This window comes from Sphaeramia orbicularis, chromosome 17 (assembly GCF_902148855.1).
Source record: "Sphaeramia orbicularis chromosome 17, fSphaOr1.1, whole genome shotgun sequence".
NCBI lineage: Eukaryota > Metazoa > Chordata > Actinopteri > Kurtiformes > Apogonidae > Sphaeramia > Sphaeramia orbicularis.
The window spans coordinates 40,773,087-40,798,696 of NC_043973.1; the positions used below are offsets into that span (position 1 = coordinate 40,773,087).

Below are 25,610 nucleotides of genomic sequence, written 5' to 3' on the forward strand. Positions count from 1 at the left end.
AGGATGTGGGTTGCGTATCGTGGTTCGATTGGTATCGAGTCTTAGAGCCCGGAGTTGTTTAGCCGGGAGGTGAGGACGGAGCCGTCGGTGGAGAAGTGATTTACAGTGGGAGATGTGGGAGAGTAGGCACCTCCCGTGTTCCTCATCCACATGTATGCAGTACTGCAAGTGTGAGGGGGCGTCCTGCCGAGGCAAGAGAGCATTAATATGGATCAGCCTCCTAACCGCATCATCAAGCCTCTCACACTCAGTTAAGTGTTAAATTCATCACACATCGTTTCATCTCTCGTGACGATCAAACGCCCATTTGTGGCTGTGGATGGAACTCTTAGCTTCATAACACTCTTCTCTCTCACAAACACACACTCTCACACACACTCCCCCACTATCCCTGACACACACAAACACACCGCCCCCATCCTTACCCCTACCCCTGCCTAAGGCGGCTCTGTGACATCAAAAGGAGCTAAGCGCTTCGCATCGTGGGTAAGATCTGGGAGCGTGACGGCTACAGAGTCTTTAGTCTCATTAAAGAGTTCTAGAGCTGCAACTCTCACATTAAAGAACTCTGGAAACTTCTTTCTGCTCATCCCTTTGCAGCAGCTACCAAATGTGACATATCTTAAAGCTGGAAACTGGAAAAGAGATGAGGAGGGGTCTTCCGAAATGTGACTGTAAATAAACCCAGTGTGAATGTATGCATAGATGAAACAATAGCCATTTGTTCAATAATGGAAAAAAAGAGACTGTTTACTTAAAAAGTTTATTCAGTGATATTGCACTTGGAGATCGCCGTTAAAAGTACATTTAGAAAGTTTGAGAGAAAGCGTACAGTACATCATTTTAATGAGAGCTACTCATAAACACAAAATAGCAAAGAGAAAGCGTTCAAAACACAGGAGTCATATTTTTCACTAGAGTAATGAACCCACAGCAGATGCTATTTGAGCCAGCAGAAATGCTTTGCAGCTGAAATGTTTTGCACCCTGTACAGTACACTTATTTACAAGAAAAAGCAAAGAAATAAAAGGATAGATTATCAGCTCCATAAATACAAGCTTACCTGCTTTCCCTACAGATACATCGGTGGTATTGTACGTATTTAAATGAGATCCTGGTGTCAGCAGATGTCAACGCGTTTAACCGGAAACATGGCTGTCGGGTGTTTCGTATCTGTTCTCTGTCGGCGTGTTGTGCAGTAGTTCAGAGGGACCTAAATCCATAGCTGTTATGTTTTTTTAATAAGACAAGCTGTGCAGTGAGCAGGCTCTGCGCACCTTTACATGTCAGATCATGCGTGTCCTAGATTCATGCATGTATGTTGTGTGAACACAGTTACTGATGCTTATCCTGCCCTCTGTTAGTCATAGGAATATACTCAGACTAACATCTATCTTCAGTAGATGAGAATAAGAAGCCACTATTTCCCTTTCCTAAACTTCCCCCTTCCCTTCCCTTCCCCTCTCCTCCCCTGTCTTTGGAAAACAAGCCCCATCCTTCCCTTTTCCATCCCCACCAGGACTCCAGGGGGGTTTAAACAAGACCCAGGATACGTGCTACCCACCAGTTGCAGGGCATGATAACCCTGCAGACTACCCTGCAGCCTCGGTAGTTGTACGGCCATGGGTGATAGCCGCCCAACGGCTCGCAGACCCTCATGCAGTGGGTGTACTGGCGACGACACTCAGCGCAGCACACACCCTGGTGGTCCAGCATGGGGTCAATGTTCATGTTGCCCTGCTCCCCCTCGAGACCTCTCTGAAAGGACACAAGAAGAATAATAACCTCATGTATGTGGCACTCGGAGGCTACAAAGTACAAAAGCAGTATATTGGGATAAGGTAGTGTAAGAACAGATAGGAACAGGGTGTAAAGGCTTAGTTAAGACAAAAGATCAAGGTATGCAGTATGTAAGATGTTGAAAAAGATGAAAAACAAAAAAACATACAAGATGCAACTCAAGGCAAAGTAAAAAAACAAATGCAAATTGTTAAAACATGATAATACAGTCGCGGAAAAAAATATTAGACCACCCTTTGTTTTCTTCAATTTCTTGTTCATTTTAATGCCTGGTACAACTAAAGGTACATTTGTTTGGACAAAGATAACGATAACAACAAAAATAGCTCGTATGAGTTTAATTTCAGAGCTGATATCTAGACATTTTCCATGGTTTTCTTGATAATAACCAAAATCACTTCAGTTCTTACATCAATATCTATGGCATTGTACTGACAAAAGCAGTGCTTTTAGGCATTCCATGTTTTCTTTTCTGTTTGTTTTAGTCACATGATGCACACAGGAGTTAGTACTTGATTGCATAGCCATTGTTTATGATGATTTTTGATGGTCTAATAATGTTGTTGCGCAACTGTAGATGCAGAATACAGATGTAAACCCTTGGCTGCCTACATTTATTTACACCTATAGTAACTATGATGCAAATTAGTGACATTAGGCATAAACATCATAATAGTAGTTAATTTCCTATCTCAGGTATGTAGATTATTTTATTGATGCTGCTATTGATCAGTTATTCCAGTCAACAATAAAAAAAAACAAGCCAAAAATGATCCAAAAATCAGTAGAATGTCGTGAAATTAATAACACTGTTAGAAGATGCATTTATCCAGTATGTAAGATGAGAAAAAAGATGAAAAACACACAAAACATACAAGATGCTACTTAAGGCAAAGTAGAAAAAACAAAAACATATGCAACATGTTACAATGTGATAGTAGATGCAGAATACAGATGTAAAGCCCTTGCTGGCTGAAGTGGAGATTGTTAATTTGGAAATAAAACCTACAATAACTATGATGCAAATTAGTGGCATTAGGCATAACTGTCACAATAGCAGTTAATTTCCAATCTCAGGTATGTAGATTATTTTATTTATGCCGCTATTGATCAGTTATTCCAGTCAACAATACAAAAAACCCCAGAAATGATCCAAAAATTGTAGAATGCCATGAAATTAATAACACTGTTACAGAAACAGGCCGTTGAAATTGATCTATGGATGTCAGGGATCGTATATAACCAGCCATGTATCATATGTACATTCTCAGAGTTGAGCAGCACCTCATGACAAAAACAGTTGAATACTGGGGCAAATTTGTAACGATAGTCTCCAAGGGGTTAAGGCATAGTTAAAACAGAAGATGCATGTATCCAGTATGTAAGATGACAAAAAAGATGCTACTTAAACCAAAGTAGAAAAACATATGCAAAATGTTATAATGTGATAGTAGATGCAGAATACAGATGTAAAGCCCTTGCTGCCTGAAGTGGAGATTGTTAATTTGAAAATAAAACCTACAATAACTATGATGCAAATTAGTGACATTAGGCACAATTGTTATAATAGTAATTAATTTCCAATCTCAGGTATCTAGATTATTTTATTGATGCCACTATTGATCAGTTATTCCGGTCAACAATCGGAAAAAAAACAAAAATGACCCAAAAATCAGTAGAATGTCATGAAATTAATGACACCATTATAGAAACAGGCCATTGAAATTGATCCATAGATGTCAGGGATCGTATATAACCAGCCACGCATCATATGTACATTCACAGAGTTGAGCAGCACCTCATGACAAAAACAGTGAATACTGGGGTGAATTTGTAACAGTAGTCTACAAGGGGTTAAGGCATAGTTAAAACAGAAGATGCTTGTATCCAGGATGTAAGATGCTGAAGAAAGAAAAAAAAAGAAAAACACACAAGACACTACTTAAGGCAAAGTAGAAAAAAAAAGCAAAATGTTAAAACATGATAATAGCTGCAAAGTACACGGTGTTAAAACAAAGTTAAGATGGAAAATGCTATGGAGATAACACAAAAAGGCAAACGTGTCTATGTAAATAAAGACTCAAACCAACAAAAAGCCAACATCACATACAAAACTACAAATAAAAGCAGTAAAAACATGATGTTGCATGTAAGCAGATCAATCAAACTAAGTTTTAATAAGTCATCAGTGAATCTGCTAGTCTGTTTTTTCCCCTCAGGCACGTTGATCTGAAGCCCAACAGTAGAGCTCCACCTGAGGATCCACTGTTGAGCTGCAGACAGTTAAGTGGTCAGGCCGTACACAGTGTTTGTGCGCCTTTCTGACATGCGATTCTGTGCGTCTTTAGCAGCGGAGAACACTTGTTTCAAACCAATTAAAAATGGATTTCCGACAGGCAGGATAGGGAGGAGGAGATGTTGTCAGATGTGGGTTTTTGTTGTCAAATATTTTCCTTTTCAACACATGCAGCTCGTACTGCTTGCTGTTTACCCCCTTCTGTGGTTGTCAGAAGTGTGTTGCAGGGGTTGGGATAGGGGGGTGGAGGGGTGCTGGTGTTATGCTGTGAGAGGGGAAGAGGGGAGGGGGATTAGGGAAAGTGGGGCCCAACGTAAGGGATGAGGGTGAGGGTGGGTATGTATGTATGTATGTATGTATGGGAGACTGTGTGTGTTCAGCAGGGCAAAGGGCCTTCAGTAGAGGAGGGGGTCCGGGTTGTGTTTGTGGAATTATTCATACAGCCTCGGCGCTGAAAGGAAAGCTTTTGGACGAGCTGCTCCAAAGAGCTTCAGACTGCCACACACAGAAAACACACCCACGCATACACTTAGATTCGCGGTGACAATCCGGGCCCTCCGCCGTGACCCCGGCATCTGCTCATGTTCGCACAGCTGTGAGAAAACACTCCTGCACAGAAAAGCCCCCCCCTCAGGTAGCCCTTAGATGTGAACGGACAGTTGTGAACACAGGACGGAGATGGGGGATGGGGGGTAGGGTGTGTGTGTGACTCACCTGATAGGGGTTCTCTGGGTTGAATTCGGCCTCGATGTCCTCTTCTTCGTCGACCCCGGGTGCCTGGCGGCGCTGGCGGGGGGCGTCCCTCCTCTTCCTCTGTCCGCCTGTACACATCACAGTCTTACTATCTGACAAGCAAACCAAATTTAGCGGAGTGGCACTAATGTGGCACAGCCGCTTCTCAGGCAGCATTTTTTTTTTTTTTTTTGAAGTCGTCAGATGAAGTAGAATAAAATTGTGTTTGTGAGAACTTTTGACCTCCCAGCATGCTAAAAATTGTACACTCAGTAACTTCGAAACTTCAAAAGAATGTGCGCTTTTCTTTTCAGACTTTATTTTTCCAGGAGCTTTTTAACAACTGAGATGTTAAATGGAAATACTTGAGCCCGTTTGACCCATATCCTCTTTTTTTCGCTTTGTGTCTTCAAAATACAACGCTGACTGTATAAGAGGAACAATTGTGTTTTGGGCTCCACATTTTCTATTCTCTACCCCTGAGCTCTAAGGTGTCTGTCTGCTCGCTTACTGGTGGAGTAGGTGGGGCGGAGCCAGAAGATTGGCAGGTCTCCACACAAGTCTTTAATCCTGTTGCTGAGGAAGGCAGAGTCCGAGAGAGGAGTGTCAGCTGCCACCCAGATCAGATCGTCCTCAAACTTGGCTGGCATCACCTCGTCTTCCTTCGGGGGGGGGGGGTGTGAAGAAAGCAGAGGGAAAAAAAATGAGCTACACATTTAAATGCTACACACTTTCTGCATTCTGTCCGAGTCTAATCTGCATTAATGCGGCGCTGTTAATGCTCCTTACAGCAACATAAAATCAGGTTGTGAAAAAGAAACCCTTGAGGCTGTCGAGTACACATTCCTTCGCGCTAACATTTCGCCGTACACAAAACGTCAGGACTCATCAGGATCTCAGGGGAAAGGGAGATTGGATGACCTGAATTTACAGGTTTGGGGAAAAATAGCCGCAGATAAACTAATGAGGAGGAAAACCTGTAAACATACATCCAGTGTGTCCACAGCCTGCAGGTAAAAGGGGAAGTCTGTGGGGATGGTTTTGCCCAGAGGCACTTGTTCCTGAGGGCTGCACTGCACTCGCCACAACCATGTTTAGGGAATGTTATCCTCCAACCTTTCAGAAATGCTGCTTTTTTTTTTTTTTCCCCCCCAGCTCAAATGATTTGCTGGAGGGACAAATAAAAGCGGGGGTCCTTCTCCCCTGCTCGGCTGATAAGAGTTTATCTGACCCACTCTCTCTGGATGAGGACGTTTGTGTCTCTGTGTGTGTCTGTGTGTGTATGTATGTGCTTATCTAGCCCACATTTGCCATCACTCTAAATTATAGCAAATGACCAGCCTGCAGCAACCATTATAACAACATCTCCCTGTCTCTACACACACACATACACACACACACACACAGACATACACATATAACACAAACCAAACGATCATTTATGAGGCAAAGACAGGCAATAACACAAACACACACAAAAGCACAAACGTGAAATAAATGATCCTTTATGAGCCAGAGAGAGGCAATAAGAGCAGCCCTGCGTGATAATTAATTGTGTACTTGTATATATGGGTGTGTGTGTGTGTGTGTTCGTGCACGTACACGTCCATGAGGGCAATTCCGGTGATGTAGATTTATGTGGATGTGAGGCTTATGCAGAACTAAATGATTTTAATTATCAGACAGGCTCATATTAAAGGCGCTGGGGTTTTTGGGAGTGATAGTAGGATGGTGAAAATCCACACTCGCGGTGCGTTCAGGGTCGACCTCCTGTGTTGTTTTTAATTCTAACGGAGTCCATCTCGCTTTTAGCACACGGGGTCTGAGGGTACTGTCTGCTGATGGGACTTAAATCGTCTGTGTGCGCTCTCAGCTCGCATGATTCATGCTAAAACCACGGCAAACACCGTATTAAGTGTTCCTACGTGAGTGGAATTGGTAGTCCAGCTCTAAATCTCAGTACAGTTCAGTCATATCTGGGGGCTGCATGATTTGGTGAGGAAGTAATGTCATGATTACTGTGGAAAATGCACGGTTTGAAGGAAAATGCACAAATTACTCCAACTTAACCTTGCATAAAAAATACAAAAATGTGATTTAAAACAGTTTTAAACACTACTTTTCTGCTCAGTGTCAATAGAGGTGTTTCCATTAAGACGCTTAATGCACATTTGGAGGTTTTGCATTAGGAGCAGAAAATGAAAATGGCAGATTTTATATTAAAAAAAAAGTTTTTCCACTCCCTTGTAGTTTTTCCTTTTTTTCTTTTAAATACATCGTAATATCGTGAACATTTTAACTCCATAACTGATCATTTATTTGCAGTATGTTCCCTGAATTGATGAAAAAGTCATATAGTGATTATTCTGAACAATTTATATTTTAGTTCCACGTGCTTGGATATCGAAGAATACACACTGGTTACATATTTTTTTGTATTTTTTTCAACTCACACATGCTACTCTTTAGGATTTAGGAAAAACCTGTCAAACTTCAATTCCTTTTTTTGTCTTTTTGTGCTTTTCTGCTCAGTGTCAATAGAGATGTTTCTATTAAGACGCTTAATGCACATTTGGAGGTTTTACATTAGGAGCAGAAAATGAAAATGGCAGATGTTATTAAAAAAAACAAAAAAAATTTTCCACTCACTTGTAGTTTTTCTTTTTTTCTTTTAAATACATTCTAATGTAATGAACATTTAACTCCATAACTGATAATTTATTTGCAGTATGTTCCCTGAATTGATGAAAAAGTCATGTTGTGATTATTGTGAACACTATTGCACTTTATATTTTAGTTCCACATGTTTGGATATCGAAGAATACACGCTGGTTACATATTTTTTTGTATTTTTTCAACTCACACATGCTACTATTAGTATTAGGAAAAACTTCTCAAACTTCAATTCCTTTTTTTGTCTTTTTTTGCTTCTCTGCTCAGTGTCAATAGAGGTGTTTCCATAAGATGCTTAATGCATATTTGGAGGTTTGCATTAGGAGCAGAAAATGAAAATGGCAGATTTTATTAAAAGAAAAAAAAAAGTTTTTCCACTCGCTTGTAGTTTTTAATTTTTTTCTTTTAAATACATCCTAATATAGTGAACATTTAACTCCATAACTGATGATTTATTTGCAGTATGTTTCCTGAATTGATGAAAATGTTATGTTGTGATTATTAGCATTATTGCAATTTATATTTTAGTTCCACGTACTTGGATATCGAAGAATATGCACTGGTTACATATTTTTTTTGTATTTTTTTCAACTCACACATGCAACTATTTAGCATTTAGTAAAAGCCTGTCAAACTTCAATTCCTCTCTTTGCTTTTTTCTGTTATTCCACCTTATTTTGACCCTAAAACACACAGTAAAAGCAAAACCACTGAAGAAAAGGAACACAAACACATACTCACAGCAGCAAAGTTTACCTGAAATAATGTCTCAGGGGTCAAAGGGTTAAGTCAAATTTAGATAGTGGTAGTTAATCTGTTCTTCAGTTGATTTTCTTAATATTTTATTTGGTTCATGTAGATTTTTTAATTACATACAAGTGAAGCTGAAGGATTCTGGAGGATTCATGCCATTTTGATCATAATATACCAATAAATAATAAATATTCCAGAGGCAGCAGAGTGAGTGAGGAGTGTCTGTGAAATCATTTATTTTATGGTGAATGTTGTGGACACCAGTCAAGTCTAGGTGTCAGACTAACCTTGACAACCTAAGCAGCATGTTTAAGTGAAAAAATTATCACTCCATAAATTACTGAACACTGTTTATTAATCAGTAGTGATTTATACAGTAACGCTGGGTTTGGCAGTTATGAGATACCCCCTGGTTTGCCTCTTAAGTCAGGTGTTTATTAGAAACTCATGAGCCCTTACTGATGACTGGTGACCTTTTAACATTGGCGGTATAGATTGTTTATCAGCAAGGGATTAGGTCATCGATGAAAGGTTCGGTCAGGCCGAGGTGAGGTTATTTTAGTACTTGAAGTTCATTAATTGGACTTTTTTTTTCTGACCCAGTGAGAAAAATGAAAAAAAAAAGTGGAGCCAAAAGAGAAATCAACATTTTGCATTTCCTTTGTCTTGTTTTAAAAGGGTCATATTTTGTTAAACCCACTTTCATTAGTCTTTGGTTCATTTATTTGTGTATGTGGACTCTAATAGTTCAAAAAGTTTGAATTTGAACCCTCTAGGTGCTGCAAAGCTATCTTTATATTCATTCCGGCAAAAACTGAGTGGATTTCTACAACCTGTTTCAGATCCTTCTTAATTTGTTACGTTTACAACTAGTCACATCACGAAATTTGCACATATAAGGTCGAGACTTCCGACGAACATTTCTCCGAGTCAGCAGCAGCGGTTGTAGTAAAAACTGAAAATATGTCCAAACTTCGAGCTGATTACCTAAAATGTTAAGTCATTGCTTGTATTAACGAACTCAAGTGGCTGAACGGGACAGAAAGAATGGCCAACAACCTGGAAGGGGGTGGGGTCACGTGCATTTAAAGGGCCAGCGCTCAAAACGACCTTTTTTGTATCATTACTTAGAAATAGTGTTGAAGATGGACCTGTGGATTTTAAATTAATGAAGAATTCAGACCCAAGCATAGCATTTACAGTTTATGTAGACCACAGGGAAATGTTTTAAAATGCATAATTCCATTTAAAAAAGCTAAATATCACTCCTTTAAAGGTGCAATTTGTAAGATTAAGATTGAAAAATAATTCCATATGTTGACAGAAGAGGCAGCATTTGACCAGAAAGTTGGCGTTGCATTGCTTTCTACTTCATACAGTTAGCTTCCGACGTAGCCAACTTAGCAGCCTATGGAAAACAGTACAAGATTAGCATCAAACTCATTTACTTGTAAAGACCTGTAGCAGTAGAAAACCTCAGCGCCGAGCTTAACGAGTGTATCAAATTCTGTCTTGGATTTCTGTTTTCGTGAGTAAATGCCCCATGGAATCTTACTTTGGAGGGAAAGTATTCCCAGTTGCAAGACTTTTGCCTTCAACAACATATGTGACTCATTTTTACTACAGTTTTTGAGAAGTGGAAAAGGATTAACCCTTTAACAACAGCAATCTCTCTGGCACTGCATTTTGCACTTTACAGTAAAAAATGACTGTAAATCTTGAACCATTTGCACTATCCTCAGAATTCAAATGTATCTGAAAGCTGAGATCCTGAGCTTTCCAACACTATATAACACTTTATGGCAGCAATGTGGGACTCTATTACAAGTAGAAAGGAACTGTTTGAGAGACTTCCACACAGGCTAAAAAACACCAGGAAATGACAAAAAATATGAAGCCATAATACAGGGTTAGAGTTAAATTTAAGACTTTTTAAGACTGCTTAGAACAGAATTTAATTTGTTCATTTCACAGCCATACTTGGAAAAAAATTTGTGACTCCTAGAATTTAGGAAAATGTATATTTTTACTCCTATACCTTGATTCCCACTGTTCCGAGTCATTTTTCACTGGGGGCTGCAAAATTGGGGGAAAATTGGTTTCTAATTTCAGTATAAATTGTGGGGTTGGAACAGGTGGAACCGAGTCGACTAACATTACTTTCTTTGCAGTTTGAACATTTACCAAACACATTTAAACACAATACAGCGAACAAGTCTATGGTAACATAACATAAGACCTACCATAACAAATGTAATACCTTTCAAAGACATTTTTAAGGTATTAAATGCAGATTTGAAAATTCAAGACTTTTTAAGACCACGTGGGAACCCTGTCATATGGATACTGAATGTTCAAGGTAAAAAAAAGTATGTTTGAGCAGATGTAAAATAGTTGAAAGTTTATTTTTGCAATCTCAAAAAGTTTCAGTATGGAAATTTACTGTTGCCTCTGCTAATAAATATGCTAAAAACTTCCAGTCTGTTTTTTTTCTTTTTTACGAAAACACACTGTTTTAAGCATTTATTATTTATAATAATGATAATTAATGGGCAGAGAGTGAAAGTTTAGTTCTTCCTGAAAACAAATGTGCAAAATAATTGGCAAAAAAGACATTTTCTGACATTTTTGTTGCAAAGAAAAAATGCAGACACCTTGGCGACCTGTTATAATGGCAGTCTTAAAGCATAGTTAAAGGGTTAAAAGAGGTGAAAAGCACTTCAAATCTGGTTTTGTTGAACTTCAGAGACATTGTTAGTGATTCGAAGAAACTTGTGCAGAGATAAAGTTTGGATTTTTTTAGTTGGTAGTTTTCATAATTTCTATTTCTTCTTATTTCCTTGACTTGCATAAATGTATTTTTAATTTGGCAAATATGTAAATCACTGGTTAACAGACTTTTTCAGCTAGGAAAAAAAGTTAATTTGATGTTACCCAAATGTAGAAAAATACACCAGAGATTGCCATGAAGTCTGCATTTTTACTGACTCACCATTAAAACAATGTGAATATTATCTTCCTCATGTTATATATTTCCCTGCAATGACCTGGTGACTTGTCCAGGATGTACCATGCCTTCGTCATCAGGCTCCAGAATCCCTTCAACCCCCCAAAGGATTAAGAGGTTAGTAAAATTAATGATTTTTTTTTTTTTTTTTTGGTTATCATTTGGGTCTGTTCCATCAATTTCATGTCATCACAATGGATTATGTATTGTAGTTGTAGTAGTAGTAGTAGTAGTTTTTTCGGTCGTTAATTACTTTAAACAACAAACAAAAACATATCCATTGTTCCATATACAATATTATTCCAAATATTGTTGAGTCTTTAGTGCTATTTTTATCTCTTATCTCTAAATTTTGCATTTTTGGTGAGATCATTTTTAACTTCTCAAAACACCCTACTATTTATATTAGCAAAATTAATTCACATGTCATACATATTCTACATAACTCACTGCTTTATCAAGTGTAAAGGTAGTAAAGTATTACAAGAGGATGGGCTTAGGCTAGTTGATTAGCATGCTAACTTCATAGTTCATTTAATCTCTTTGACATAACATCAAAACTTATTTCTTCACTCTGAGGATAATTTTAGTTCATTTTTTATAAAACTGAAAATACAATGTTCACTTGTATTTAGCTAATGCTGCCATTATTCAAAGCCAGGGGTTAACGTGCATTCATTGCAAATAACAAAGACATTCTGCTCTGTGATGTTCTCAGAAGTATAAAAGTAAACAAACACATTTCCACTGGAGGTTTCTGTGCGGAGCAAACTGAACCTCACATCATACTAATATAATGTGGACTAATACATACTGAAAATAATGACCATTAACTCCAAGAAACGAATCACATCAATGTTGACAATACAAATCAAAATAAAAAGATGGTTTTTCTACAAAATCGAATCTCCCCTTCCTGTTTTCTCATTAGATCATTGCATCATTTTTGTCTTGTTTCATTTTTTGTGTGTGTGAATAGATTATTTTTTGTTTCATCGATGTACGTCTTTTAGTCTTGATGTAGGAGAATAAAAATGAGTCGTCACTCTCCTCGACAGTACAAATATTTGTGTTAAAATGTTGGGAGTACAAGTATAAAGTGTCATATAAAAATAAATATAAGTATAAAATAAGTACAGACTAGCGTGTTGACTCGTGTTCTAGATGTGGCACTTTTTATGTCAGGGAGAGCCGACGTTTGGGAAAAGCTAAAATTCCACTAGCATTTTCAGTTGAATAACCTCTCAGCTGGCATGTCTGTTTCTGCACATGAAATTCGACACCATGGCAACATGGCTCTATTGTTTATCTGTTGCTAGGTAACCCACTTCAGTTCTATGATTCTGGGCATGGCAACATGATTGTAAGGCTATTCTATTCCAAAATTATCTCCCAAAATATGTCTTATCAACTGCCGTTTTTGCTAGTCTCTTCCTTGCCCAAAAATACAAACATATGTCAAACTGCAGCAGTCAGCACTTTCTGGATTTTGTGTCATGCCCGAGACACACACACACACACACACACTGAGTCCACTTCGCTTTTGTAATATACAGTCGCAGAAAAAAGTATTAGACCATCCCTTGTTTTTCTTCAGTTTCTTGTTCATTTTAATGCCTGGTACAACTAAAGGTACATTTGTTTGGACAAATATAGTGATAACGACTAAAACAGTTCCTAAGAGTTTAATTTCAGAGCTTATATCTATCCATTTTCCATAATTTTCTTGATAATAACCAAAATCACTTCAGTTCTTACATCAATATCTATGGCATTGTACTGACAAAAACAGTGCTTTTAGGCATTCCATGTTTTCTTTTCTGTCTGTTTTAGTCACATGATACACACAGGAGTTAGTACTTGATTGGATAACCATTTTTTATGACTTCTGATGCTCTAATAATTTTTTCCGCAGCTGTAGAAAATATAGATACCTGAAAACTCAAGCTTAAATGTAGTATTTGTATTTTTAATTTTTTTGTGTATTTTTTGTATTTTTGTATTTTCCACCTGTATTGGTAATATACATCAAAAATATTTGGCTAATAAAGTTCACACTGATTCTCAATGATATTGTTGGACTAAAAAGTTGATAAAGGTATAAACTGACCAACAGGTGCTAAAGCGATAACAGGAGATTCAGGAAGATGCAAATGAAGTTCTGCTGGAACATGTCAACAGCGCCCAAGCAAAGGTTTAATCAGTTTAAACATTTAGTAAAATCTGGTGAATTCCACCTTAAACAGTTCAGAGAAAACAAGGAGAACCCACCAGGTCAAAGGTCAAGGAGTCCTTGTTGAGAGCCTCCACGTCCGGCAGACGAGCCTTCACCTGGGTCTTGATGTAACACTTCTCTCCTCCTGCAAAACGGATCCCGGTGATCCCCTGGGCACGTTAATGGGACGACAACAAAAACATGGATTTAGAGCTTCATTTCATGGAACTTCTCTGGCCCAGCATATTGAATCCTCTGCACCAGTTTCACCAACAACAACAAACAAATCAATAGCATAAAACACATTGAAAATAACAATGATCTCAAAAATATTTACAAGTCAGCTTCATAGTTGCACAAAAGTATCCTTTCTTGACCAACATTTACCCAGCCTGGACTGTATTCCCTGGCAGCTTCGTCCATATTTTAACAGAACACCGTCTTAAAAAACTATCTTCTTCCTATCCAAAGTCTGGTTTATTTGATGGACGGACAAAATTTAACAAAGGATGCACTTCAGCAGTTTTATCAACGACTAGTCCATGATTAAATTATTCACAATATTCAGTTTGAGCCAAAAAGGTCAAAATTCTTCAATTTTAGCCTCTTAAATATGAATATTTTCTGTTTTCTTTCTTTTTGAATGACATGAAATTCAATGTTTTTGGATTTCAGACCAAATAAGACCTTTGAGAACATCATCCTTGTGCTTTGGGAAACACTTTTCAACTGATTAGTTGAGAAAATAATTGTTTGCAGCCCTGGTAATAGAGGTCCAATGTAAAAGTCTTGATACACACATTTACATTAACTGTAGTTTTACAACTGTTTCCTCTGCATTATGGTGTTTGAGTACGCCTATTCAGATAATTATCAAATGGAATATTGCATTTTTGTGTAATTATTCTGTCTAAGCTTTTAGTTTGCCCTGGATTAACCCATAAAGACCCAGTGCTACTTTTGTGTCAGTTCCCAAATGGTGTTTTCTCTATTTTTAACCTTTCTTCAGTGATTTATCACCATTTATTTTAATATTATGCTCAGTATTTTTGAAATTTTTAAGTAAAAATCATGTAGTTTCCTATATTTCATTTACTGATCATGTAGATGTTCATAAAAATTTAAAGTTGAGGGTTATTATATAAAAAAAAAAAAACTGAAGAAAAAGAGACTTTTTCAATGCAATATCATTAACTGAACATAAACCAAGTATCTCCATCCATTGTCACTGATCCAACTCAATGGGTTTTACTGGTGAATCAATGTTGTAGAAGATGACGGTGTTTCCATGGTAACTACAGAGTCTCTGAATGTCCAAATGGGTCATATCTGATGACCATGAAAAGATGACAAACTGTGTTTTACCTGAATTATTTACATGTATTGATAGGATTAATGGATCGACATGTATTAAATTCTTTAGATCAGTAGATGATGTTGGTCGTCTGTGGATCTTCGGATCTTCATGGGTTAAAAATGTTAATAATAATGGTTTAAAGGCCAAAACTGCTGCTTCAGTAGTCTGATTGCACTGATTGGGGTGACTTTAATTAAAGGTCAAAAACCAGCAGTCCGAGTGTAATGAAAATTGGAGGGACAGCGTGTCTTGACACTGATTGGCCCAAAGGGGGATGGCATGTTATTCTTCATTTCTGTGGTACTGAAACGAGCCAGTTTCCCCACAAGACTCCTTACAGTTTCAGATCTGATCGACTTTTCTGATGCTCCAGATAGATCAGAGCAGAGTGTTGATGGGTTTCTGCTTCTCTTCCACTGTGGGTTATTTCTGGTATTTTTCAGCAGTGGACGAAAGATTCAAGTCTTTTTACTTTAAAGCACAATGTGATCTTTTCCTTTAACCCATAAAGATCCAAACATCCACCACGGACCGAAAACATCCACTGATCTAAACTGTTTAATACCGGTTGAACCACTAATCCTATCAGTACATGTAAATAATTGGTGTAAAATGCAGTTTGTCATCTTTTCATGGTCATCAGATATGATCCATTTGGACGTTCAGAGGCTCTGTAGTTACCGTGGAAACACTGTCATCTTCTACAACATTGATTCACCTGTAAAACCCATGGAGTTGGATAAATAATAGTGGATAGAAACATTTGTTTTTATGTTCAGTTATGGATATATTTTGCTGAAAAACTCACTTTTTCTTGAGTTTTCTCAGTTTTTGATATAACCTCAACTTTAATGTGAGTTTTAATGAACAGCTAAATGATCAGCAAATCAAATATACAAAAATACCTGATTTTCACTAAAAAAAAACCCACAAAAGACAGAGGATAATATTATAATAAATAGGGATAAATTGCTTTAGAAAGGTTAAATAGAGAGAAAAAAATGTCAAACAATAAGTATCAGGCAATACTTGCTGATTTCGGCCAATAGCAGTATCAGCATAAGACGTCATTTCAGTGACGGCCATATCTGTTGTGGTATGTTAACATAAATTTGTGTGATTAATTTGTGCTCATACTTTATTGAAGAGCTAAAAACATTCAAGTTAAGTTATTTTTATATTAACAATGATGACAAAAGTAAAATATACAGAAAATAATGCGAGTACCACAATCAGCTATCCACTCAATTGTCGTCTTAAGTATCAATATCAGTGTTGGTCCAGAATTTGGAGTCAGTGTGTTCCTATTTGTGTTTTAAAACTTGTTATATTTTCCATTGTAAGCAAAATTATTGGAAAACTACCGCCATTGGATAGATAGTTGAGTAAAAAGTACAAAAACGTCCTCTGAAATGTAAGGAGTGTAAGTGTTAATTTTCATAAAACTAAAATACTCAAGCTCCTCTAAGCTGTACTTGAGTATATGGAGTAGAAATCACAAGTTAAACATTGGATGAAGGAAAGCCAAACCTGTGACCATCAGTCGATTGTCCTCACTGTGTTGTTTTGTATTTTATGATGTTTTGTCAGTTGTCTTTCTTGTCATCTGCCAATAGGGACTACAGATGGAAATTAGCACTGTTCCTACAATCTGGCATATTTACAGCTGCAACTGCTATAGATCAGGGGTGGGCAACCTGTGGCTCTTGTGCCCTTCTCAAGTGGCTTCATGTGGCTTTGTCAAAAACCTATGGAAATGAATAATGCTTATTTTTACACATTTTGCTCTTCCTGTCACAACCATGAATTCATTCTGATGTAATGCAGATGTAAACATGTCCACACCAAAAAATAGAAGTAGTAGTAGTAGTAGAAATAGACTACTTTAGTTTATGACACTGAATATATTCATCTGTATTCTTCATTGCAAAGAAAGCCTTCACATGCCAGTCCACAATAATAACAATTTTGCCATTTTGTCTAGTGTAGTTCTGTAATTTCTTTGTATTTCTGTAAATGAACCGAAACTTTCATTTATTCTGTACAAACTAATCCTAAACAGCTTCTTAAACAGTCCCAACTTTTAGGTAAAACATGTAAAGATATCTTTTGGCTCTAGGCAGCTTTGTTTTTCTATTTTTGTCCTAAAATGGCTCTTTAGAATGTAAAAGTTGCCGACCCATGTGTAGATGTTCATTAACCCTCCGGCATCCGGGTGCGCCTTTTAGGCACACTTTGCACTTCATGTTAAAAAACTTCATATTATTTTTCACAATTTAAATAAGGTTAGAATTCAAAAGATGTTCATTTTTGCATGATCTTTTAAATTCTGGCCACCAACTAAAATTTGCACATTGTAAACAAAAGAAAATTACAAGACTAGCATATGTCTCCCAAGTGTGTGTAAAATGCACTATTTCTTCCATTTAATATGTATGATTAGGGCTGACCTTGATTTACAAAAATAAAATCAAATTAGAGCAGAAAAATAAATCAATATATAATATTTAATAATTTGATTTATAGGTGTGCACTTTTCGCACACTTGGTGACAGATGCTAGTATTTTTGAACATTTACCCCATCGCCAAAAATAATAATGCAAATTAACCGACATTGGAGTTAATCATTGACATATGGCAGGCTGCAAAAATTAAATAAAATGTAATCCACTTTTAATGTAGTATATTGAAAAAAAATAATTTTTTGTGTCTTTTACATCCAAAAAATGGTTTGTTTACATTACAAACATGGCATTTAAAGGGTTAAAAATGTGACAATTATTGAGTATTTGGTATTTTTATTTATGGCTCAAGTTGATGAAAAAGAAAAAAGTGTAAAAGAATTAAAAACAAACTATATGAAATTTTTTTTGACATTTTTCCACAAGTGTGCCAAAAAGGCACACTTGGTGCTTAGTAAGGGCCTTGCTGGATGGGATACCGGAGGGTTAATATGCACTGTCTCTAATAAATAAATAAATATATGTACTCAGTTACTCTCCAACACTGGTGTTTGTGATGAACTCAACTCACAATCTCAAAGTCGTGGACTTCCACAGCCTCATCAGCCCCACTGCCGGTGCTGAATTTCTCCATGTTATTAGCCGAGTCGATCTCCATTGTACCCTCCTCCACTTTGCCATTGATGCTCATGCTGTAGTGGACATTGTAGACCTACACACACACACACACACACACACACACACACACACACACAGGTTTCAGACTTCCAGCCTGGCATGTAAGGTATGAGAGCCCCCACCTCCACCTCCCTCTTTCAACACTCCCCCTCCTTTTCCAATCTTACCCCATGCCTTTCCCTTGCTTGTATGACCTCTCTTTTCTCGGTTTTTCTTTCACACATTCATTCAGACTTGGTTAAAAAAAAAAAAAAAAAAAGGGAAAAAAAACACAATCTTTGCAGCCGCCGGTGATGATGACCCCTCTACAGAACATCATGTCTTTGCAGCCTCAATAGCATTTCTGATAATGGAGAAAAAGCACTCAGAAAGCTGCTTCTCATTTTGCTCCTCATCTCTTACACCTCTTGCACCTTTAGCATCAGCCGGACCAAAGACCCCCCCCCCTCCTTCTGCCCTCATACCTCCCTTACACCACCACCACCACCCTCCCACCACCCAGCCCTCTCCCCTCCACCCTGCCAGGCTCCTCCAACCCACCACATACACACAACGCCTCCATTCACCAGCCTTCGCCTCAGACTGTACCATGGAGCTGCAGTGTTTAATTTGCATTTTACTGTTTGCATACGCTGCAGAAAACTCCTCTTCAAACCCACTGTGGTGACTTTAGGAATAATATTTTCATTTAAACAAGGAGCAAATGTTGAGATGATGACACAATTTGACTTGTGTCCCTTTCAAAACAACCTGTTTCAACAGTTTCTTCAATCAAGCTGCATTATTTGTGTACTGTGAGCATAGAGTGGGAGCTGCTTCTCCTCAGGGCTCCTCCTTGGGGCCACTTTTGTTTGGAAAGTTTTAAAGAAACTAAGTTGATGTTGCAGATCTGACTGAATATATGAAAAGCTATCACACAGTTGACTCTCTTGTTGGACTTATGAGCAGTAATTCAATCATCTTACGTGTTTTTCATTGTTGTTCCAGAAGTAGAAGGCTCCCACGGCCCCCAGCAGCAGCAGCAGGGCCCCGGCGATGAGCACCGCGATCCCGGCCTTAAGGAGGCGGCCGGTGGCGGTGGGTTTCACGGCCACCGCGGAGTAGGCCTGCGGTAAAACAAACACATCATATCAGTTCTTACCTTTGCCATCCAACCGGGCAGTCCGGATGCACAGAGGCCCGTGTGGAATGACTTAACCCGGGTTAAGCCCAGCTCCACCGGACCTGAAAACACACTCACCGGAGGCATAAACTGCTGCAGGTCCTCCGGTCCCGCTGAGGCGATCGGTACTTTCTCTGAGCTCCCGGCCATGACTGGAGACAAACACCTGAGGAAACCCAGTCCACTACGGACCCCCTCCCCTCCTACACCCCCACCACCTCCCCTTCGCCCTCCCTCTCTCTCTCTGTTGGAGGATGAACACTGGGTACAGTCACGAGTGTTTATTCCCACCTTCCTTCCTCTGGTACAGTAGAACACTCCAACCTAAACTATGACCAGTAATTATGCAAGCTGGGATTCTGAATGTAAAAAAAAAAAGAATGTGAATGTGAAGTGGTTGGTCGTTAAAACTACCTTCGGAATAAGCCAAAAGTTATGCGCTCACATGCGTATTAATCATTTTTTCTCTTTGAAGCGCATGAAAGCTGCATATCCAAGCTCCATACGTTTCATTCGAGTTAGGTTTCATATCATTAAGCTTCATTACAGACCAGGACCTTTACAGGAGTTAATAAGATGAAGTAAAGTGGTCCTGAAGTCACCTTTCTACACAGCAAACACGCCGTTTTATTGAAGACGTCTGGAGCCAAAAAGGTTAGAAACTACTGGTTTAATCTTAAGCAATGTGCGGTAGAATATGTTAACAGCTCCTCATGTTTTCCATTGTGTCAAATGTTCATCTGAAAAGCATTCATACGACTGCAGTAAAGTAAAAAAGTAGAACATTTCCCTCTGGAATGTAGTGGAGTGGAAGAGCCAAATTGCGTAAAATCAAAATACAAGTACAAGGACGTGAAATCTGTACCAGAGCAGATGTCTTTACTCTCCTTCCACCAATGGTATTTTGGATGAAATAAATGAAAAGAAGTGCTCCTCAGTTCACCTTGGTAAACTCCCTCTCTTCCTCCTCCTCCTCTTCTCATCCCTTCTTTCCTAAAGCCTCCACAGACTTTCAGGTCAAAGGTGACTCTGGCGGAATGTCGCATGTTTTCTCCAGTTCATGGGCTGCATTTACGTGGCACTGCGCGCATCTCCGGTTCGGTGGACAGACTTCAGTGTCATTTATCTATATCTTAGATGTCTGAGTCACGAACTGCGTTGTAGTTATTAAAAATGCCCTGAATCCATGAATGATAATGGGGGATTACGTAAGGGCGCACCGTGCGCAATTGGCAGTCAGACAAAAAAAAAACAAAAAAAACACTGACAGGAAACCGTAGAGTAGAAAGATTTTTCTCACAAGGACTCCTTGTTATTCAGGAAAAAAATCACCTGTGTTTGGCTGTCTATATGGTATGTCAACTTCTCCCTGACTCCCTCAGTCCTGCCTTTAGGAGGAGGGCAGTAAATGCATCTTTACAGTCGCTCTCATTATGCGTGTCTCGTCCATGTGCACCTCGCCTCTCAGGTGGAGGTGATTAATTTATGAAATGGCAACCTGGACGTAACTTTATTCTTATCTCGAAATAACACGGGCAGGTCTTTGGCAATAAAAAACAGTTATTAAATCTATTAAAATGAAACAATTATTGAAGGTTTTTGCTCTTGGTATTCTCGAGGTGACCGAGCAGTTTGCGTCTGCTCTGGCATTCTCCCAGCAAAATCGTATTCACAGAAGAAAAAAAGCTCAGCTGACCTTCTCCAGTGGCTGCAAGGACAGAGGCTCACTACTGCAATAACAGCGACGCCTGTTGGCTAATATTCCTCTAAGGCATCCCCAAACACCCTGCCCAAAATCACCCACATCACAATCTCTTCAACAAACACACGAATGTGGTCTCAGGAACAGTATTTCAAAGTTTATTTTCTCTCAGAATATTGTGATAATAAAAAAAATCCGTACAATTACGTTATTGCATTCAAGTATTTTCATTGATCATTATCAACTTGATACATCGTGGGCCCCAAAACTGATCAGTTCCCGGGGCCATTTTAAATAGTAAGCATGCTTAAGGATCAATATTTACAATTCATATTTACATATCTTCACTTAATTATAACTTTTATAAAAAATAAAATCTCTTTATGTACAAAACTTGCATATTATACACTTCATGTCCAACAAATTTGTCAAAGTGATTGAATGGACTTCAAATGTGGCTTTTACAATAAAACAAAAACGCACAAATATTAGGATATAAACTTATATATGCACACTCTCCACAATAATATCAAATAGTTACATTATTCTCATTGTCATAGGTTCATAAATTAAATTCTTCATTATACATTTCTTTGAGAGTGGGCAGAGTGTGTATGTGCAGTTGTCTCTTTTACACATCGTCGTTGGGACAGTGTGTTGGAGTCGGGGTGTAAACAGGGATGCTTATATCACTGATCTCCTGGACCCTCACAGGCCGGGGAGGGGTCACCAGAACGTAGTCGTACTCTCTGTGCAGGACCTTCTCGTACACGCTCTGCAGCCCCACCGTTTTGGGGATGTGGGCCTGGTAGTAGTTGTCTCTGCGGTGGGGGTCCCGGGGCAGGGAGGCTGTCTTAGGTAAGCTGCTGAAAGAGGTGAGGGTGGGGGCTGGAGAGGGTCCTGCATTGGCTCTTACTGCTGAGGGACTCCAGCAACGATCCGAGTGACCCAAGACCTTACACTCACTGGTGCACGCCCACAGAGCTGGAGGACAGAAGAGACTGAGTTAGATGTACTGTTTGAACTTCATATTTATTTATCTTTCTTATTTCTTATTCTATTTTAGCTTTTGCTGTTGTGAGGCTGTAAATTCCCAAGTGGTATGAGTAATGAAGGATCATCCCCTATGTAAGTGACATATATGCTCCTATATGAAGAGTGATGTGTTCTTTAAGGTATGTATCATTGTCACATATGGTAGATGTTGTATAGAAGTACGTAGAACATATTTGTGTCCTTCATGTGTTAGATATTATTTTAGCATGTATGGGTTCTTATCTTACACTGATGACTATGTTTGTTTGCTTTTTCTTACCATTTTGGGGACCCATGGGAGGACCTGCTGCCCCTTCTTTCTTCAGGCCTGTGTCTCCACTGACATCACTGTCACTGTCATTGAAGTCACTGTCCCCTTTGCCGCTGTCTTTGCCACTGAAGGCCGGGTCTCTGGCAGAGATGGTGGTGTAAGAGTTGCCCTTCCAGATGGTGATGGGCCTCACTGCCTCCTTTCCATTCCCATATCCGGGCAGGGTGGAGTAACCCTAGTGCAAGAGAGAGAGAGGCAGAGGTTAGAGTCTGGTAGATCAACACATCGCAGATTGTTATTGTTTGTGTAGCACCCCCCCCCACCCACCCACCCCCCCTCCCCTCCCCTCCTTATGTCCCAGAGGTTCATCTCACCTCATGTTTATTCCCTCGGGGCTTGCTGTTGCTGTCTGAGTCATACACACAGGGCACCTCGCTGCCGTCCTCTGAGGCCGAGCACATGTCACTGCCCCCGGGGTGAGGCGCGCTGAACCCCCCGGGCTGACTGCTGTACGAGTGTCCGTCAAAGGCCGCTGCCCCCCCGGCCCCGTGCAGAGGCAGGAGGGGGTTGTCCGCCACATGGTTCCTGCCTCTCTCCAGAGTGCCCTTCTCTCCGTACGAGTCGCTGTCCTCTCCACTTTTGTCCCGTTTGCGCCGGTTGCAGGTGGTGGCGATGAGGATGATGGCCAGCAGCAGGAGCGTGCAGCTCCCCGCGAGGACAACGATAATCACCACGGACAGGTCCCACTGCGCGTGGACCTCGTCCCCGCTGCCTGGCTGGTACACTGCCCTGTCACTCGGCGGGGAGCCGGCGATGATGAGGAAGTGAAGGGTGGCTGTGGATGTGAGCGCGGGCCTGCCGTTGTCACTCACCGTGACGGTCACGCTCAGGGTTTCATCCACTTCGTGGCTGAGCACCTGGTTGAGGTAGATTTCCCCGGTGGCTTTGTTAACGGAGAACACCGAGGGTTCACCGGTGGCCAGCCCGTAGGACAGCTCCGAGTTCACGCCCTCATCCGCGTCCCGCGCCTCCACCCGGGTGATGACGTAGCCGGTCGGTGCGTCCCGGGGCAGGAGGACTTCAGCGGAGCCGTTATTGAGCGCCGGCTGCGTAATGACCGGTGCGTTATCATTCTGGTCCACGATCCGCACATAGACATTCGCGCTTCCGGACAGGGGGGGGGGAGCCGCTGTCACTGGCCGTGATTCGGAGCTCCAGCTGTTTCATCATCTCATAGTTGAAGCTCCGGAGCGCGTAAAGGGAGCCGCTGGCCGGGTCCAGGGACACGAAGGTCGAAATGGGGGAGCCCATGAAGTACGTGTCCGCCAGTTTGTAGTTGACCTTCCCGTTTGACCCCATGTCCATGTCCCGCGCCACTACCGTGGTGATGTAAGCGCCAGGTGCGTTATTCTCCACCACCGCCACCTCGTACACCGGTTTACTGAACACCGGAGCGTTGTCGTTCTCGTCCGTGAGCCGGATTGTGTACTGAGTGATGGTCCTGAAGGGAGGGGAGCCCAGGTCTTCAGCCACCACTGTCAGGTTATACTCTGGGATCTTTTCACGGTCTAGTGGGCTGGTACTCACTATCATGAAACTGTCCTCGTACGCCTGCTGCAGGCGGAAGTGGTCGTGTCCGTAGAGCGTGCAGTGCACCTGCCCGTTGGCACCGGAGTCTCTGTCCGAGGTGCTGACCAGAGCCACGAAACTCTCTCTGGCCGCCGCCTCGGTGATGTACGCTATTCCGGCCGTGATGGAGGTCATAGGGGTGATGGAGATCTCCGGTGCGTTGTCGTTCACGTCCTGTACCTGCACTACGATTTTGCAGATGGCGGGGCTCGGGTTCGGACCCAGGTCGGTGGCTTGGACGTCAAACTCGTACGTGTTCTTACTTTCAAAGTCCACCGGGCTCTCCAGGGTCAGCCGTCCGGTCTTCCTGTCCACTCGGAAGAGTTGTCGTATCTCTGAGGGCACCTGGTTACCGAACCCGTACACCACCTCACCGTTCAGCCCCTCGTCCGGGTCCTCCGCGTTCAGGTCCAGCAGGAGGGAGCCCACCGGTGCGTCCTCGGGCAGGTCAACGGAGAAGCTGTTTCTGTCAAACACGGGGCTGTTGTCATTGTAGTCTTTCACCTTGACATTGATGCGCGTTGTTCCGGTGCGGGACGGGTTACCGCCGTCCATAGCGACCAGCTCCAGAGCATAAGTAGCCTGCGTCTCCCTGTCCAGCTCCTTCATGAGCACCAGCTCCGCATATTTAACCCCGTCGGCCCTGCTGAGCACGTCAATTGAAAAGTGGCTGTTGACGGAGATCTGGTAGCTTTGGATGTAGTTTACTCCAACATCCTCATCCACGGCAAAGTCCAGCGGGATCCGCGTGCCCACCGCTGTGTTCTCGGAGATCTCCAGACTCGACTCTTTCCGGGGGAACTCGGGGGAGTTGTCATTGATGTCCTTGACCTCCACTTCGACGTGGATGAGTTTGAACTGCTCTTTGGAAAAGCTGACCACGTCGAAAGCGATGAGACAGAGCAGGGTGTGTTTGCAGATCCGCTCCCTGTCTATCCTCTCACCTATGGTCAGCTGCCCGTCGCTTTCTCTCAGACGAATGAAAGAGGAGTTGAACTGTTTCATCATCCTGAAATTGTTCCTGGAGCTCCCCGACGAAGAAGGAGAGGAGGAGATGTCCTTGGCCAAGTTTCCAATCACTGTTCCTGGTGCGTCTTCCTCAAATGTCTGATATTTCACCGTCTTTCCCAGTGTGACAGCAGCCAAAGAGGCGCACAGAAGCACCATGAGTCCGTTCCATCCTATTTCTCCCATCTTGACACCTTCACTCCAAAATAACCTGGAATTGGTAAACTGTCCCTTCAGCCTCTTCAGTATAATAAAAAACAAAACGCAAGTGTGAAAAAAGCAGTTTCTTCCCCTCTTCTTCACTGTCCGGGGATGTTTTTCAGAAGAAAGGTTGTAATAAATATTCCATATGTCTTTCAATGCGCACTCTGGATGCGCTCCGCTCTCTCTCTACTGGAGGTGTGCTGCTCTCAGCGCAAGAGGGCTGCAGTGTCTGCAGGAGGGTTTATACGGCGAGGCATGCAAATGAGCCGCACTGTGACCAATCCGGGCTTTGACAGAGAAAAAAAGGGGGACTTCTGAAAGACCTCTAAACCCTGTTTAGAGATTCCTGGACTGTGCGCAGAAACTTGGCACCCAATATGTGGGCTAAACGCGGGGCTTGATTTAATACAGCTATAGTTTCCGTTGCTTGTTTATGGTCTTCGGGCTGTTAAATGAGTCTGCGCACCGACACATGGGGAGAACAGAGATGCGCAGTGTCCCTGAGCTAGAGGACAAAGCATTTGAATAGGAGTGTCTGTTCAGGATGCTATACCCTATAGGCGCAGATTGAATGTAAAGAGATTTATGCTTAAACACTGTTTGGTTGGATCCCCACGCACGTGTC

The 25,610-nt window shown here is 40.9% G+C and overlaps 2 protein-coding genes across 2 annotated transcripts; both read right to left on the reverse strand.

Moving 5' to 3' along the window:
• Nucleotides 1-749: 749 nt before the first annotated feature.
• On the reverse strand, nucleotides 750-19,331 carry LOC115437323 (leukocyte cell-derived chemotaxin 1). The gene is made up of 7 exons (XM_030160539.1): nucleotides 19,215-19,331; nucleotides 18,940-19,080; nucleotides 17,868-18,008; nucleotides 13,533-13,646; nucleotides 5,340-5,490; nucleotides 4,811-4,917; nucleotides 750-1,758 (listed from the first exon to the last, which is right to left on the reverse strand). Exons 1-7 carry the CDS (start codon nucleotides 19,284-19,286, stop codon nucleotides 1,534-1,536), a joined length of 951 nt encoding a protein of 316 aa, XP_030016399.1. The 5' UTR covers nucleotides 19,287-19,331; the 3' UTR covers nucleotides 750-1,533.
• Nucleotides 19,332-20,973: 1,642 nt separating this feature from the next.
• LOC115437844 (protocadherin-8-like) lies at nucleotides 20,974-25,185 on the reverse strand. The gene is given in 4 exon segments (XM_030161197.1): nucleotides 20,974-21,822; nucleotides 22,154-22,379; nucleotides 22,519-23,325; nucleotides 23,327-25,185. Coding segments are annotated over 4 exon segments (3,027 nt in total). The 5' UTR covers nucleotides 24,968-25,185; the 3' UTR covers nucleotides 20,974-21,469.
• Nucleotides 25,186-25,610: the final 425 nt, after the last annotated feature.

Excerpts from the sequence above, each read along its gene's own strand:
- LOC115437323 (XM_030160539.1), bottom strand. The coding sequence starts at position 19,286 with ATGGCCGGGAGCTCAGAGAAAGTACCGATCGCCTCAGCGGGACCGGAG. Across the intron at positions 19,081-19,214 it reads TGCAGCAGTTTATGCCTCCG|GCCTACTCCGCGGTGGCCGT; the intron begins GTGAGTGTGTTT and ends GTTTTACCGCAG. Across the intron at positions 18,009-18,939 it reads GGAACAACAATGAAAAACAC|GTCTACAATGTCCACTACAG; the intron begins GTAAGATGATTG and ends GTGTGTGTGTAG.